The sequence below is a fragment of the Anabas testudineus genome, chromosome 4, assembly GCF_900324465.2.
Source record: "Anabas testudineus chromosome 4, fAnaTes1.2, whole genome shotgun sequence".
Lineage (NCBI taxonomy): Eukaryota > Metazoa > Chordata > Actinopteri > Anabantiformes > Anabantidae > Anabas > Anabas testudineus.
This window is the reverse complement of record NC_046613.1, coordinates 25,341,409-25,358,118: the sequence shown is the minus strand read 5'-3', so window position 1 is coordinate 25,358,118 and position 16,710 is coordinate 25,341,409. Positions and strand designations below refer to the sequence as shown.

General features: G+C 46.4%; 1 protein-coding gene across 3 annotated transcripts in view; it reads right to left on the bottom strand.

Moving 5' to 3' along the window:
- frem1b (Fras1 related extracellular matrix 1b) overlaps positions 1–16,710 on the bottom strand; it is a 37,110-nt gene that overhangs the window by 6,203 nt on the left and 14,197 nt on the right. For all 3 annotated transcript variants that reach the window (XM_026346307.1, XM_026346308.1, XM_026346309.1), the window contains 11 exons: positions 13,439–13,532; positions 13,097–13,349; positions 12,730–12,924; positions 10,257–10,445; positions 9,838–10,034; positions 9,524–9,749; positions 8,954–9,098; positions 7,197–7,338; positions 6,655–6,859; positions 5,339–5,603; positions 1,398–1,818 (listed from right to left, as the gene is read on the bottom strand). In XM_026346307.1, coding sequence (XP_026202092.1) covers positions 1,398–1,818; positions 5,339–5,603; positions 6,655–6,859; positions 7,197–7,338; positions 8,954–9,098; positions 9,524–9,749; positions 9,838–10,034; positions 10,257–10,445; positions 12,730–12,924; positions 13,097–13,349; positions 13,439–13,532 — 2,332 coding nt within the window. The remainder of the gene's footprint in view (positions 1–1,397; positions 1,819–5,338; positions 5,604–6,654; positions 6,860–7,196; positions 7,339–8,953; positions 9,099–9,523; positions 9,750–9,837; positions 10,035–10,256; positions 10,446–12,729; positions 12,925–13,096; positions 13,350–13,438; positions 13,533–16,710) is intronic.

Below are 16,710 nucleotides of genomic sequence, written 5' to 3'. Positions count from 1 at the left end.
AGGTAGCATGCAATAGGGGAGGTCTAGAGGGATTCCTCTCAACTGCTGCTCTCAGCTTCAAATATTTATCTGTGTACTTCATCCATCTGAGTTGCTGTTGCAGCCTTGCCTCCAAAAACAACCACCAGGCCTGATGGGGATAAAGTCGGTAAATGATGTTTAAATAAAGTGTTTGTTGCATCAGGTGACCGCCCAGGACAGGAGCTGCAGCCACCTCTTTCATAGCTGGTTGAGAGACGGTGACTGACACGACAGTCAGTCGCCAACAATTTGGAACGAAAATGGAGTAAAAGGAACTAGTCGCTGCTGTTCTGTTAGATTCTCAAACTGTTTAAATGCTTGATAAAGTCTGTGTTGTCACAAACAGCAGGTGACTAATTAGGTAACACGATAGAGTCACACACAGTTACACAGACAGGAAGTAACAGACAGGAAGTAACAGACAGGAAATAACAGACAGGAAATAACAGACAGGAAGTAACAGAAGGAGGTAACAGACAGGAAATAACAGACAGGAAATAACAAACAGGAAGTAACAGACAGAAAGTAACAGACAGGAAATAACAAACAGGAAGTAACAGACAGAAAGTAACAGACAGGAAATAACAGAAGGAAGTAACAGACAGAAAGTAACAGACAGGAAATAACAAACAGGAAGTAACAGACAGAAAGTAACAGACAGGAAATAACAAACAGGAAGTAACAGACAGGAAGTAACAGACAGGAAGTAACAGACAGGAAAGTAACAGACAGGAAGTAACAGACAGGAAGTAACAGACAGAAAGTAACAGACAGGAAGTAACAGACAGAAAATAACAGACAGGAAGTAACAGACAGGAAATAACAGACAGGAAGTAACAGAAGGAGGTAACAGACAGGAAATAACAGACAGGAAGTAACAGAAGGAGGTAACAGACAGGAAATAACAGACAGGAAGTAACAGACAGGAAGTAACAGACAGGAAATAACAGACAGGAAGTAACAGACAGGAAGTAACAGACAGGAAGTAACAGACAGGAAATAACAGACAGGAAGTAACAGACAGGAAATAACAGACAGGAAGTAACAGAAGGAGGTAACAGACAGGAAATAACAGACAGGAAGTAACAGAAGGAGGTAACAGACAGGAAATAACAGACAGGAAGTAACAGACAGGAAGTAACAGACAGGAAATAACAGAAGGAAGTAACAGACAGGAAATAACAAACAGGAAGTAACAGACAGAAAGTAACAGACAGGAAATAACAAACAGGAAGTAACAGACAGGAAGTAACAGACAGGAAGTAACAGAAGGAAGTAACAGACAGGAAATAACAGACAGGAAATAACAGACGCTTGTGTTTGACACGTGATGTAAAACACAATCCAGTAGTTTCCTGTTTGTGTGTGTGATTCACCTGTATGTTGAAGACAGCAGGCTCCTCCCTCAGCTGTCCAAACTCCAGGTATCCTCTGTTGTTCCCGTCTGTCGGCAGGAAGTAGAACCTGTCGATCTCTGCCGGGCTGCCCAGGTCGTGTCGGTAAGCCAGGTTCAGCCCGTCCACGTCCATCTGGGTGAACCTCAGCGGCGGGGTCAGTGGGACCCCCCCCAGCAGCAGTTTGCCGTAGCGTGGCGGTTGTGTGACAGCAAAGCTCAGGTTGGCTGTGGTCGTGTCGGGGTCAGTGAGCTGCAGCTGCTCGGCTGTGATGGCCTCTGTGGATCCGTCGTGCAGGCGGAGGCCCGTGTTGCGGTTGAGGGTGGGGGGAATACGGTCACCGTGTTCAATGGTGAAGTGGAGGGAGCTGCTGCGGGACGAGTCACCATTGGTGACAACAAAACTGTGAAGATAAAACTGCATTTAGTGAGATCCATTTGCAGTTCACTGTGAACAACTCGGTCATAACATCTCCAAAAGTCCTGTGGTGGTCACTGCCCACGGAAACTGGTCCAAGGGAGGACAACTGGTGACCTGGTGGGACATGAAGGCCGCTCAGAATGATCATGCTGACCCCTGTCCCCTAAAGTGTCTAAGATGACACAGTGGAAGATGTCCTGGTCTGATGAGTCACGTTTTCTTTAACACTACGACTTCATTTTGTCCCATCAGCCATTATATTTCAAGGTCTTCAGTTCCCGTCCCTGATCAGAGATTGTGTTGCTTGTTCGGAACAGTTCCAGACCTAAAATCTTGTCATGTATGTGTAATACTACTGTGGTAAATCACAGAGTGAAATCAAACTGTGCTGATCTGTTCAGTGATTCTGAATCATACATTTAACAGAAAAACCAAAACAATCAGTTTGAATTAATCAGACGGCAGAAAACAAACCTTCACTGTTTCATTTAGTGTTTATACTGTTTCCAATCATGAGATGGTTCCACAAATGTTTCTAATGTCAATCATGTATCAAGAAGTTTGTCTGAAGACCATTTGAAGCTTCAACCCTTTAAATCAGTCACATAGTCAATATCTTCTAACATTGCAGTACGTCCACTGCAGCTCAACAGAGAATCACAAAGAAATGATTTAATCCAGAAAACAGAACAGATACAAGAAGAGGAACTGTCTCCACGTGCAGTTATATTAATATCTCTGAATGGATTCTCCCTGAGTAACACTGACAGCAGCCTCAGTCATCACGTAAAGACGCATGTTCATCTGTAGTTTTAGTGAATGTTACACACACACACACACACACAGACAATTGACAGGGCACTGGACCTGAAAATCAGTGTATATGTGTGTGTATGTGTGTGTTTTGTCCTCATCTCAGCCCTCTGCCAACACAATCTGCCTCTCAGCCCTGCAGCTCTGCAGCTGACAAACTGCCCCAGGCCTTGTCACACTGGCCACCACACACACACACACACACACACACACACACACACACACACACACACACACACACACACACACACACACACTCATAGGCAGGTCTTTGGTAACATCTGGCTCCGGTGTCGGCCATATTTGCCCAGGGATGTGCGTCTGTGGCCGCTGCTCTGGCCACCGTCATGCCAGCGTTGTTGTTATTCTCCTAATAATGCCCATTCATCATCTGCTGTCACAACACACACACACACACACACACACACGAGGGATGCACAGGTGTGTTATTCTGATGTGGACACACCTGAGTCGACAAAACAGCCCAACATCCTGACAGAACACAATCTAATTATTTTATCTTCTTTTCACTCATTTACAACAAAGATTCAGAACTCGGAGAAGCACAAAAACCATCTTCAACATAACATATTTATCAGCTTTAGTTATCGATTTGATCTAAACGAAAGAAGAACTGGGAGAATCAGACACGACAGGAAGATGTCTCTGTGACTACAGTAAAGCTTCTTTATTCTGAAACAGTCTGTGGATGAGTACAGACACTACGTTTTATTTGGTTTAATTGGGTCATTTTGCACAGTGAAGTCCGGCTCCAGCTGTGTCAGCTGTCTGAATGGACATTAAGACAAATCACAAATAACCAGTGGGCTTATTATCACATAGTAATAATAAGGAAAAGTTTACTCCAAAAACTGTCAAACTAAAACTGAAAGTAATAAAAAGTGTCTCGCTCACGATTTAAAACTAGGACAGAAGACAACAACAGAACAACTGAAGTGAACCATGTTTTTACTGACGTTTTCCATAGTCAGAGCTGCGGTGGTGGCAGATTAAGAGGGCCATCACCTCTGCAGAGAGCTGGAGGAAAGACAACTTCATCGGTGAAGTGGACCCCAGGTGCGATACCCGTCTCTCTGCCTGTCTGCCTGTCTCACCACCTTTCAGCCAGCCCCAGTCGTGCAGTTTTGGCTGTGATCTGACTGGTCTTTCTGAAGCCAGATAGCCAGCCGGTCAGGGCAGAAGAGGTCTGGGTGACAAACCCTGGGTCTGCACACACTCCAGGTCACACACAGTCCCTCCTCCTCCTCCCTTTAAAAACGATGCTGCTGCCAAATTGGCTGGAAAAGCAGATAAACATCCTGCAGTGGAGGAAGCCTTTCGTCCCCTGACGCTGACGCTTTTTGTCTCTCTCTCGTCTCCGTACCCTCTTTTCTTTCGTCGGCCAAATGTTTTTGTTTTTTTTTTTTGGGGGGGGGGGGGGGGGGGGTGTTGCTGACAGAAATATCCTCCTCTCACAATACGTAGACAGATAATTTCCCATTTATTCTCCTGATGTGTTCAGAGTTTCACGCTGTGCTGCAAAATAGCTTCAGTTAACCGAGAGGGCCAAAGTCAAACACAACAGCTGCTCAACACCAAACATTTTATAAATGCTCCAAATATCAGGATTCATTTATTATTTTCTGTTCCATTCAAGTCTCTATTATCAGGATCTCCTGAGATCTTGATAATATGTTATGAAGACCCTGGTTAAAACATTAACATTAATATTCTGTGCAAACATTCCTGATGAATAAAGTTTAAAACTCTAATCTATTTCAACTTTGCTGTAAAATAGATTATTAATAAGTGACAGGTTAGTAATCAGCTTAGTGCTGACTGTGTACAGGAAGTGTGTGAGAAACTGAGCAGCTCGACAGGGTCCAAACCTAAAACTTCCTCCTTTGATCAGATTATTTTTCATTACGATTCCTTAACTCCTTAATTTCTGTTTGGTTTTTAAAACTGTTTGTTTTGTTATGTTTTGTCTACAGATAATAAGAATTTTCCTGTTTTTACTGATTAGGAACAGGGCCTTAGTTCATTAATTATTAGACTATTACAATTATAATAAACTGTTTATCTTATGACTGATGATTCTCGGGTTTAACTGGTGTGAACGAGATAACTTTAAGGATTTGAACAGTGTTGGACCAGGAAGTCCATCCAACTATGGTAAGAATACGTTTAGAACATATGTGTTTTATGAAATAACTTATTAACACCTTCCTCTGTCACAGGCAGCAGGCTGAGGACAGGCTCAGTAATTGGAATTCAATTATCAAAATAGTTGTGACATAACATAATCCACACCGAAGTCTCCAGAGTCAAAGTTGGTTCACAGGTGCCGGTTTGCAGAATATCCCCATAACTTCTCGTATTACCTCCACAGATTTTAAAATGGATTCACCATCATATCAGTGAACATGCACTCATGGAGCCAGAGTGGATTCACATTTCATTTCTTTTTATGCATTTCTGCCACTTTTGCAGAGTTACGTCATTAAATTCTTCACAGACTCCAGAAGAACGTCTCAGTCCGTCTCACTGTGAAACCCGTTGATCGTTGTTTGTTGGGATGTTTATGGACGAGTCAACAACCACAAGAGTGCAAAGTTAAATCTGGATTTCCTGATGTGGATCTACAGAACTATTATACCTGGATAGGTGCATGTACAGTATATTCTCACCTGAAGGAGTCGGTCTCTGCGTCGTGGCTGTTGTCGTGGGTGTAACACACTCTGTGTGCAGCCACGTCCAGCTGTGTGAAGCTGATCAGAGCGACTCCGGGCTGCTGGACAGCGTGAACGAGGCCATATCGAGGAGGGGCAGACACTGTGAAGATCAGCTCCTCCGGACGACTCGCAGAGTCTGTCGCCAGCAGGACGTCAGTGTTCAGCGCGACCCGCTCGCCCTCTCTCAGATGCACTGCCTTGCTCCGCAGCATTATGTCACCTGGAGGCAGTCGGAGGGCAAAGGTCAAAGTATGGAAGGTGGAGGGAGACTTTGTGGTTTCTGCTGGATGAAGCAGTTAGTAACTGGACGTGCTGGCACGCTGCTTTAGGTGTAGTTTTCACTTGACTAGTGCTGAGTGTGGTGAACAAGAAGAAGTGAAGCTGGATTTTAAAGACAGACACTGCGGTAGAGCATCTTCACTCTAAACATCTCTGTCTGAGTCCAGAGACACTTTAACCACCGGAGTTCATGTTCGTTAGTGAAGCTGCGTGCAGCAGGAAATGTTGCTGAATGTTTTAGAGAATCGCTGGATTTTAACCAACATCAGAGTCAGATCTCAATTATTGTTCTCATTCACACACTCCTGTGTTCACTGGCCTGTGCAGCAGAAAGCAGATAACTGATCCTATGCAACACGTCTGGGTCAGAAGCAGAACCAGGACATTTCTAGGTGTTAGTAAAATGACGATCTATGCAGTGCAACTCAAACTAAAGGCGGACCAAAGCGTCTCTGTTTTGCTGACTGTTATTGGAGGAGGCGGACGAGGAGGAGCAAGAGCACCCAGAGGAGACGAGACAACGCCCGTCCACAGCTGCTCCACCTCCCCCACCCCCGTTAATTATTCACCAGCTGAGGAGGTCTTTTGTTTCTCACCTCAGCTCCTCCAGGATCAGGGGGCCTGGAGCCAGCAGGGCCGAGGCCTCGCAGCACCGTGTTCACCCAACTGGCAAAGCTGGCACAGCGAGCTGTGGTGGGGGGGGTCTCAATAATGTATGAACCACAACCGGCCACCGGGACCACAGAGGGCTGAGGTGTGTGAAGGTGCACAGCCAGTGTGAGTGTGTGTGTGTGGGGGGGCATTCTTCTTACTGTTTCTGTCCCAGGAAAACTTTAGTCTCAGGGTTTTCTCTCTTTCAGCAGCCTCTGCTCTCTAACACCACCTCCTCCTGATCACTACGTTCACCAGCTGCTCTCTAACTAAATTCAGCCTCTGCACTTTAAACCAGAATCATAGCCTTCCACGTCTGTGACTCCGATGTGACCTCTGACCTTTGTGCAGAGTGTGGATGGAGATGAAGAAGCTCTGTGCTGGAGTCTCGTTGGCCAGGTCGCTGAGGGTGAAGCGGAAGCTGTCGTGACCTTTGAATCCGGGAGTGTTGGCGCCGGCGGTGTGTTTGTACCACAGACGGTTCATCTCCACGGTGTCCTGAGTGAAGTTCTGACCAGATGACAGCTCAGTCCAACCTGACTGCGTCTGCAGACAATTCACACAGCTCAGAACTGCAGCACAGAGCAGGTCAGCACTTATAGATTTTATCATGATGCTGAACACCTTTATGATTTTATTTAAAATGTGAAAACACATCCTGATACTACACAATAGAACACACAGATCTAATACAGGGAATAGGTTTTATAAGGCTGTGACTTATTCCATAAAAGCTGTGTAACAGAAAACGTTTCCACAACAGTTTTTGGCAACATGCAGCATTAAATCCAGTAAATAATAGTGAAGATGAACCTTATTCGAACCACGAATCCTCACAAAGATAAACACACGTACCCACTCATGCTCTGGGTTGTTTCCTCACCTTGAGCTGCAGTTTGCCGAAGCGCGGCTCGGCGTTGATGAAGTAGTACACTTGGTGAGGGGGCGAGTCCGGGTCCTCGGCCTCTAGAGTTACGCTGGAGATCACCCTGCGCTCACCAGAGTCCACGTCCAACCCAGCGTTCCTGAAACACCAACGGAGAAACAGCAGTAATTTTTTTTTCTGCACACCGATCTATGATTTTTAGGGAAATTCAACTGTATGTGCTTTAGTTCAGATTTTAGTTTGTTCTGCTGAGTTGTTCAGAAACCAAGACTGAATGTGAACTGATGAAGAGTGAAACTAATAAAACCAAACAGGAACTCAGATTTAGTTTGACGTCATGAACATAAGATGTGAACAAATATTCAAGTCGATTTCTCCAGCAGGATCATGGAGATCTGGGCTGATGGAAGTGGTGCTGTTGGTGTTGGGGGGGTTGAACATCAGAAACCGTCTGGCTGCCTCCTCACTCGGAACTAAAATCGACGCAGGAGAGAAGCTGGCACATCCATCCTGCAGGAACGCGAAAACAAGGAGGCCGGCATCTGCCAAGTCTCTGCGTTACTTCTGCCTCAGTGCTCTTTACAGTACCAGCTCGGCCTGTGCCAACGCACCCACGCACACCAACTACTGATCTGGGGACAGTACGGGGGTGGGAGGGTGGGACAGGATGGAACCCATTCATGGATGCAAATTTCCAATCACTCGTTCAAATGAAAACATTATGAGTGGGGGTGGAGGTCACAGATTTCCTCTGTAGTCACCCACTCAAGCAGAGAGACTAGCCACATGTGCACAGACAGGTTACACCCCCCTCACCCCATCCTCCTCCCCCTCTTTCTGTCCCATGTCGACTCCCTGACTTCACCCCCACCTGCTGGGTTTCACAGCTGCAGACAGATGCACTGACGGAGCGAGTGCAGGGACAGAGCAACTCGGCCAGACCGTGAAGTCAAATTAACATCAAATCATTCCTGACGGCGACTGTGACACATTCGAGAATCATAAGTCTAGAACAGACAAATGCACGTGTGAAGCTCAAACATCATTTTGAAGCTCAAACATCATTTTGAAGCTCAAACATCAGTTTGAAGCTCAAACATCAGTTTAAAGCTCAAACATCAGTTTCAAAGCTGCGTGTGTGACAAGTGCTGCAGAGTTTGATGTGGGTGGTTTCTTAAGACCAGGACCAAGAAAACTGTCAAGTTCACATCAAAACCTGAAGTGACTTACAGATGGGTGTGTGGGGGGGGGGGTTATCCCTGTGTTTTCAACAAGCACTTTATTCTGATGTCAAGATGCTTTTTTGCACTGAATCGGCACGTTTGGTGTCCAGTGAGTATTTGTGGCAGCAGGTGAATGTGGGACTGAGTCAAAGTAATCTGCACATGAAGATGAGGATGAAGTGACCGGAGGAAATCACCCAAGTTATACTTTAAAGTCCCCCAAAAAGCTTTTAAGAACCAGTATTTATCATTTACCTGAAAATCTAAACATTCAAATGATATGATCTGTAAAACAGGAAACTCTCACAGCTACATATTTCATCATGTGTCGGTGTCTTTTGTTTTTGTTTTTTTCCTCACTATCAGACAACTTCTCGTTTCCCAATCTGTTTAGAATCGAGTTTATATTAACATCAGGTTAAGGGTTGGTCTTGGACATTTTTATCTTGTGACTACGGAATATACTGAGTGTCCTCACAAAGAGCAAAAATGTGTGTGTGTGTGTGTGTGTGTGTGTGTGTGTGTGTGTACTTGAGCAGTCGTGGTTTCTCGTCATTGACCGGCAGCACGGTGACCTGAGTCGTCCCATGGACTGTGTGGACGCCATCTGTCAGCTGCAGAGTCACGGCGTCCTTCAGGGTTTCCGTGTCATCGTGCATGTACACGATCTTCATGCCTGCAGAGGAAGGAGGAAGAGGAGGGGGGGAAAGAGGAGGGAGGACAGCAGGTGAAAGGGAGGGCAAAGGGGTGGAGGAGAACGTGCAGGAGGACGAAGACGGAAGCTGAAGCGTAAACACCAAGAAATACATCAGTATACTGTTTATTTATTAGTACAGATTCTGGTTGAAGCCCCCATTCCAACCTTTCCTTTCTCTTTTATTCTTAGATGCTGATCCACATAAAGCTCCAGAGAAACATGGAGCTTGGTTTGTCTCTTTGTTTCTACAGCTTGGAGCTACAGAACAGGGGTTTATTATCTGGAGAGGCAGTAAACCGCATCAACGATAACTTGAGTCCAGGTTGAGTTTCTTTAAATGCAGTGCAGTTGTTCTATTGCTAGTAATCACACGTCGTTTTATGTGCTGCCTGTGTCTCTCTCACCTTGTCGGAGCTCCTGCAGGGTGAAGGAGGTGACGGCCAGGCTCCTCTGCAGGAGCTCTGCTCCCATCTCCTTGTAGCGGCTCATCTCTGTGCCATAGATGCCATTGATCAGGCTGCCGTGAGCCGGCGGCTGGACCACGGTGAAGGTCAGGAGGTCTGGAGGGGTGTCCAGGTCCAAACCGTTCAGTATGGCCGGGGTCAGCTCCCTCATCCTGCCCTCCTTCACCTGCAGCAGGGGGACAGTAACTTTGATTTCTTTAATCCTTCTCAGTCTTTGTGCTGAAAAGGTGAAGTTAGTGCTGATGTGGACGTACAATGAAGTCGGCGAGCAGCAGGGAAGGCGTCTCGTCGTTGGTTGGATGGATGATGATGTAGAAGGGTAAGGGGGCAGAGTGGTGCAGCCCATCAGTCACACTGATGGACAGCTGGTCGACGGTTGGCTCCACCCCCTTGTGCTCTGACTGGACATAGTTGATGAAGCCAGACGTCAGGTGGTTGAGTCCAAAGGATTCTGGGAAAAGTCCAATTACAGCATCAGCACTTTCATTAGCGTCAGGACTCGACTGGGCCAAACTTTTAAATCCAAACAGGCCGTTTGTAGAATTCACCTGAACATCGTACACCAGCCAAACTTAATGTTTAATTTGTGCACAGTGTAAAAATGGAAAAATGATCTCAACACCTGTTTCCATCCAATAAAGTGTGAGGAACCCCCCCCCATAAGCACACTGACCGACTCTGACTCCTGCGTTGCTCTTCTCAGATCCAGGTGCTGGCAACGTATTCTCCAGGAAGCCGTGCACAGGTGGAGTCTCAACGTGGAAGGTCAGCTGATCAGGGGGGGTGTCTGGGTCTGAGGCCCCTAGGACCCCCCCACATAGACAGGCTGTAGAGCCCTCATTCACCACCAACATGGACTCACCTGAAGAACAGCAAATGATCGTGGCTGCTCACAACACTGCAACAAAATCATCATATCAAGAAACATTTATGTGGTGTTGAATCTTTGAACTGGGATCGGGACCCTTCGAGCTGACTTCATGCCTGCATGGTTCTGTGTGCTCGGACCAGTCGTACAGTCGCAAACAGACAGACGTTTGATGCTTCCCTAACATGATTCCCACAAAGTCACACGGACTGGAAAGTTGTTGTCACCTGGAAAGTTGATGCTGCTGCATCCAGAAATGTGAGGAGGAAGCTAAACAATGATGCTGAGCAGGAAGTGCAGAGTCCTCTGGACCCGAGCTCACTTCAGAACATCAGAAGGAACCAGAACCAGAATGGAAACGTGTTCTGTGGTGAGGGGACCTTCCAACATTAATCATTAATTCCAACTTTTTTATACAGTTTTTCTCGTTGTTTGTCGATTTCACACATGCTTCATTTTGTCTTTTACTTTTTCAGGGATGTGAAGCTGAAGTCATGACGATGTTCTATTGTCTTCCCATCTCTCTCTCTTTTTCAGTTGCTAATGAATCCAACATTCCACCATCTTCCTTCATGTCCCTGCTAATTAACAAGAACAAATCACATCCATGTTTATGTGTGTGCATGTGTGTGAGCGTTAATGATGGACAGTCCTGGATCTCGCTGATAAACCAAATAAGAAACAAGGTAGAGCCGGATTCCTCTTGTTTCACCACGCTAATGCTCTTACGCTGCGTCTTTATTCACTCCTAATTAATTAGACCAAGAAACACACATGCACCCCTCCTAGCCCCCCATCCCAAAACCCTGCGCAGCTTTTGAATGAATGCTGAGATATGCTGGCAGGATTATGGAGTTATCCTGCTGCAGTAATCCGGACAGCGAGACAGCTACTACACCTCGGCTATTGTGAACGCGGCATGTGCTTCGCTGTCCTTTTGTTTTATAAAGACGTTTATTGTCCGCTGCTCACACCCTCCTGGGAAACACACACACACAGACACACACACACACACACACACACACACACACACACACACACACACACACACAGACATGATAATCTCACCCAGCTTTGTGTGTGTGCGCGTGTTTTACCAACAGATAATAGTGAGATTTCACGTAAAACACGTCAGTGCCAACTTTGTTAACCCGGTCGACACAAAAAACAAACTAATGCTAAAAATTTCCCACAATGCAATGTGCAAACAATACACAAGGTTTATTGGTTCTAATGTGAAATATTATTTGTCTTAAAATGAGAACGATTCCGATTTGTTCCAAATTCAGATTCACTTGTTTCAGGTGCAGCAGGACACACATTCACAGTGTGTTCCTAATGGATCCTACTATTATTTAAATCTGATTTAATACAAACTGAAACTCAACTCATTTTGTGTTACTTTAAATTACTCCATTACATTTATCTGATACCTTCTGACAATTCAGATTAAAACAAAACAACAGCTGCAACATGTAAACTAATTATTTTATGGTCTGTGTGAAGTTTGTTCAGTTTCTACATAGTGAGTATTTCTACACCGTGGTAAATAGTTATGGTATATGCTTATGTAAACCATCATTTAAATATTAGATTAAACAAATTGAAGTGGCTGAAGTTCAACAACACAAACTGTTTATCACTGTGCAGTAAATTATGTTTGTCTTGTAATTCTTGTAGGTAATTCAAAATAAGAATCAAACTACATGAGTTGAGATTTATGCAGAGTCTGAACAAAAACAAGCCTCCATGATGTCTCTGTCTCACACACACACACACACACACACACACACACACACACACACACACCATCTCCCAGTCATCCCAGTAAATGTCCCAGCGGTCACTGGTCTCCACTGATAACCACAGAGCTGCTTCAATCCCTCTTTTTGGCTCCGACAGCCAAAAACTATCATCCTCCCCATGGAACAGTGTGTGTGTTATGTGCTGTGAGAGTTATCCCACCTCCCTCCTCCCCCCGGTGCGGTGTGTGTTGGGCTGATAGGTGACGACTCGTCTTCGGGGTCAGAGCTGCTCTGCTGCATTAAGAGGATTGTGAGCAGAGCAGCAGCAACAACACAACACATGCACGCGTGCTTCTTGCAGTTTACATGCATGTCTGTCCAGAAAAAAAGACAACCCCTCCAGTCACTCCTGTCACCACTGAGCAGGCATTAAAAAACATACGGCCGAGTGCTGCAGCTCAGTCCACTGCCAGCAAGAACCACCGTTACAGTAAAAAGGTGAACTGTGCCTTTAACACTTGAACTGGTCCTACCCAGAGTGACGGACGGCGCTTTGTTGTTGACAGGCAGGACGGTGATGTTGAGGTCGTAAACTGGTAGTGTGCCGTGGAGGGGGACGGGGGGTGGCCGGGCGTCTCCATGGCAACAAGTGTCAGTCCCTCCGGCCTCGCCATCAGAGATGATGAGGGTGACGATGTCGAACACAGGATCCGGTCCGATCTCTCCTCCTGAACACAAAAACCTGAGCTCTTACCACTGTTTGTCTCAGGGAGAATAACAGAGTAGGAGCTGGTGGAGAAGGTTTCACAGAACTAAAGCTCTGTAACGACATGTCGAGCTCGTCCCCACGGGGCCAACATGTTTCTGCTGTTCTACACTAAAGTCGCTACTTGTCTTCACCTGTGTGGACGTAGTAGATGTGTCCTTGCAGCAGGTCCTGCTGGGAGAACTTGTCCACAGTCAGTCCAGCTCTCTGCAGTTCCCCTCTGCCTGGACTTCGGGCCAGCATGTAGGTGAGTCTGGAATCATCGCTGTCCCGGTCTGTGGCTGACAGGTAGTCTACTGTCACCTGGACCCGCCCCCCCTCCTCACAGCTCAGCTCCCCCTGCAGACTTCCACCTAACTGTGGAGGCTCATCATTTACCGGCAGGACCTGAGGACAGCGGGAGAACGGCTCAGTCAGTGCGTACGTCTCAAACCTGTCTACTGATGCTGGGACCGAATGTAACCACTGAAATTCACCTGTATCAGCAGCACGACATCAGCAGAGTTCAGACCATCAGTCACCTTCAGGCCGACCTCATCCTTAGTGGTCTCAGAGTCATCGTGGATGTACCTGCAACATAAGGAGTGAACCAATTAAACCGTAACTTCTTCCATGCAGGTTTACAGGTGACTGACAAGGCAAAAAACAACAGTAATAACAGGAATTAAAGACGGAAATTCAGGAAAGTCTCAGCTTCTCAGACAGAGTTAAAAGCTGGAGTGTCCTCTTCAGTCCTGAGCCAGGTCTTAGGGACTGATAGAAGGTTCCTGGCTGTGGACCGACGGGCACTAAGCAGCACTAAACCAATATCTTTTCATTAATTAGCGAGGTGGCAGAGGCTCGGGGGGTTCAGCAGGTTGTTAACTAACTGCAGGATCAGCAGTTTGGTCCCTGGCTCCTCTGGTCCACATGTCGTTGGGCACAGGTCTGAACCCTAAGTTGCACCTAATGTGTCCTCCCACTCTGATCTTTCACAGTAGACTCAGCTCTGCATTAGAAAAGAGCTGAGACCATGAAATCTGAGCCAGTTTCTTCAATGATGTGGATCAGTAAAAAGGAAACGTTACACCACTGGCTTCATGGAGCTGCTGCATCAGGGTCAAAGTCTGGACTCTGATCTACAGAGTGGTCGACTCGACAGCACCGGTACCTGAACTCCCTCATCCAGGTCTACAGTCCCTCATCCAGCTCTACAGTCCCTCATCCAGCTCTACAGTCCCTCATCCAGGTCTACAGTCCCTCATCCAGCTCTACAGTCCCTCATCCAGCTCTACAGTCCCTCATCCAGGTCTACAATCCCTCATCCAGCTCTACACTCCCTCATCCAGGTTTACAGTCCCTCATCCAGCTCTACAGTCCCTCATCCAGCTCTACAGTCCCTCATCCAGCTCTACAGTCCCTCATCCAGCTCTACAGTCCCTCATCCAGCTCTACAGTCCCTCATCCAGGTTTACAGTCCCTCATCCAGCTCTACAGTCCCTCATCCAGCTCTACAGTCCCTCATCCAGCTCTACAGTCCCTCATCCAGGTCTACAGTCCCTCATCCAGCTCTACAGTCCCTCATCCAGGTTTACAGTCCTTCATCCAGCTCTACAGTCCCTCATCCAGGTCTACAGTCCCTCATCCAGGTTTACAGTCCTTCATCCAGCTCTACAGTCCCTCATCCAGGTCTACAGTCCCTCATCCAGGTCTACAGTCCCTCATCCAGCTCTACAGTCCCTCATCCAGCTCTACAGTCCCTCATCCAGGTCTACAGTCCCTCATCCAGGTGTACAGTCCCTCATCCAGCTCTACAGTCCCTCATCCAGGTTTACAGTCCCTCATCCAGGTCTACAGTCCCTCATCCAGCTCTACAGTCCCTCATCCAGGTCTACAGTCCCTCATCCAGGTCTACAGTCCCTATTCCAGCTCTACAGTCCCTCATCCAGGTTTACAGTCCTTCATCCAGCTCTACAGTCCCTCATCCAGTTCTACAATCCCTCATCCAGCTCTACACTCCCTCATCCAGGTTTACAGTCCCTCATCCAGGTCTACAGTCCCTCATCCAGCTCTACAGTCCCTCATCCAGCTCTACAGTCCCTCATCCAGTTCTACAATCCCTCATCCAGCTCTACACTCCCTCATCCAGGTTTACAGTCCCTCATCCAGGTCTACAGTCCCTCATCCAGGTTTACAGTCCTTCATCCAGCTCTACAGTCCCTCATCCAGGTCTACAGTCCCTCATCCAGGTCTACAGTCCCTCATCCAGCTCTACAGTCCCTCATCCAGGTTTACAGTCCTTCATCCAGGTCTACAGTCCCTCATCCAGCTCTACAGTCCCTCATCCAGGTCTACAGTCCCTCATCCAGCTCTACAGTCCCTCATCCAGCTCTACAGTCCCTCATCCAGCTCTACAGTCCCTCATCCAGCTCTACAGTCCCTCATCCAGCTCTACAGTCCCTCATCCAGCTCTACAGTCCCTCATCCAGCTCTACAGTCCCTCATCCAGGTTTACAGTCCTTCATCCAGCTCTACAGTCCCTCATCCAGTTCTACAATCCCTCATCCAGCTCTACACTCCTTCATCCAGGTTTACAGTCCCTCATCCAGGTCTACAGTCCCTCATCCAGCTCTACAGTCCCTCATCCAGGTTTACAGTCCTTCATCCAGCTCTACAGTCCCTCATCCAGGTTTACAGTCCTTCATCCAGCTCTACAGTCCCTCATCCAGTTCTACAATCCCTCATCCAGTTCTGCAATCCCTCATCCAGTTCTACAATCCCTCATCCAGGTCACTTTCAATTTTCAAAGACCTGCGGAAAACTCTTCCACAACTTTGTCTGCACCTAAATCTCACACCTCATGAAATGGAAACAGACCTTTCTAGAGCTCTGTAAAGTTCTTCCCCTTTAGGAAAAGGATTTAGATGTTTTGCTTTTGCCACTTTTAAGTCTCTTTGGATAAAAGCGTCTGATAAAAGACTCAGTGTAGCTGTGCGGCTACACAACAAGACACAATGAAAGGGTAGTGGCGCTATAATAGTTTATCAATTTAATAGATAACTGAACTTTAGAAAACTTTTTCAAAATAACGTTGCTGAAAAGTTCCCTCAGTCCCTTATAATCCTAATCTTTAATCTACAGTAAAAACAGTAGTTATTAAACCCAGTTCCCGTTCAGTAACGTTTTATCATCAAATTCTAAACACTTCTGAAATATCTCTACATGAACCTATAGTTTGTTCAGGAATCTGTTACGTTTCCTGCCTCGTCCCTTTGGTTGGTTTTGTTTTTGTTTCCCTACCTGCTCTCCATCCACTTTCTGCCATACCCATATATGGACTTCCTCTTCCTCCACTCGCTGGACTCATTAATGACTGATTCATTTCACCTGTTAGTCTCCGTCCCTTCATCAGCTCCCCTCAGTCTTCCACTCACGGATCTACTCCACTTGCTTGTCCGTTCTTCATCACACAGTCATGTTGAATCACTCTGGGCTCTGTTTGTTCTCGTTAGGAAGTTTGGATTTTTCCTCCCACTGCAGTGACTTTTTACTTTTTGCGTCTAGTTTGTGTGTTGGGTAGTTTTCTTGTCGGCATTAGTGCTTAGTTTTTCGTTTGTACTTCGTTTAGTTCGGTTGGTATGTTCGTTAGTGTTTTTTGTATTTTCTAATTAGTGAGTTTGTTTGTTGGTTTATAGTTTGTTCATTTCTGTGCATTAATCTTTGTTGGTACTTTGTGTTGTTGAGTTAGTATATGAGTTAGTATACGAGT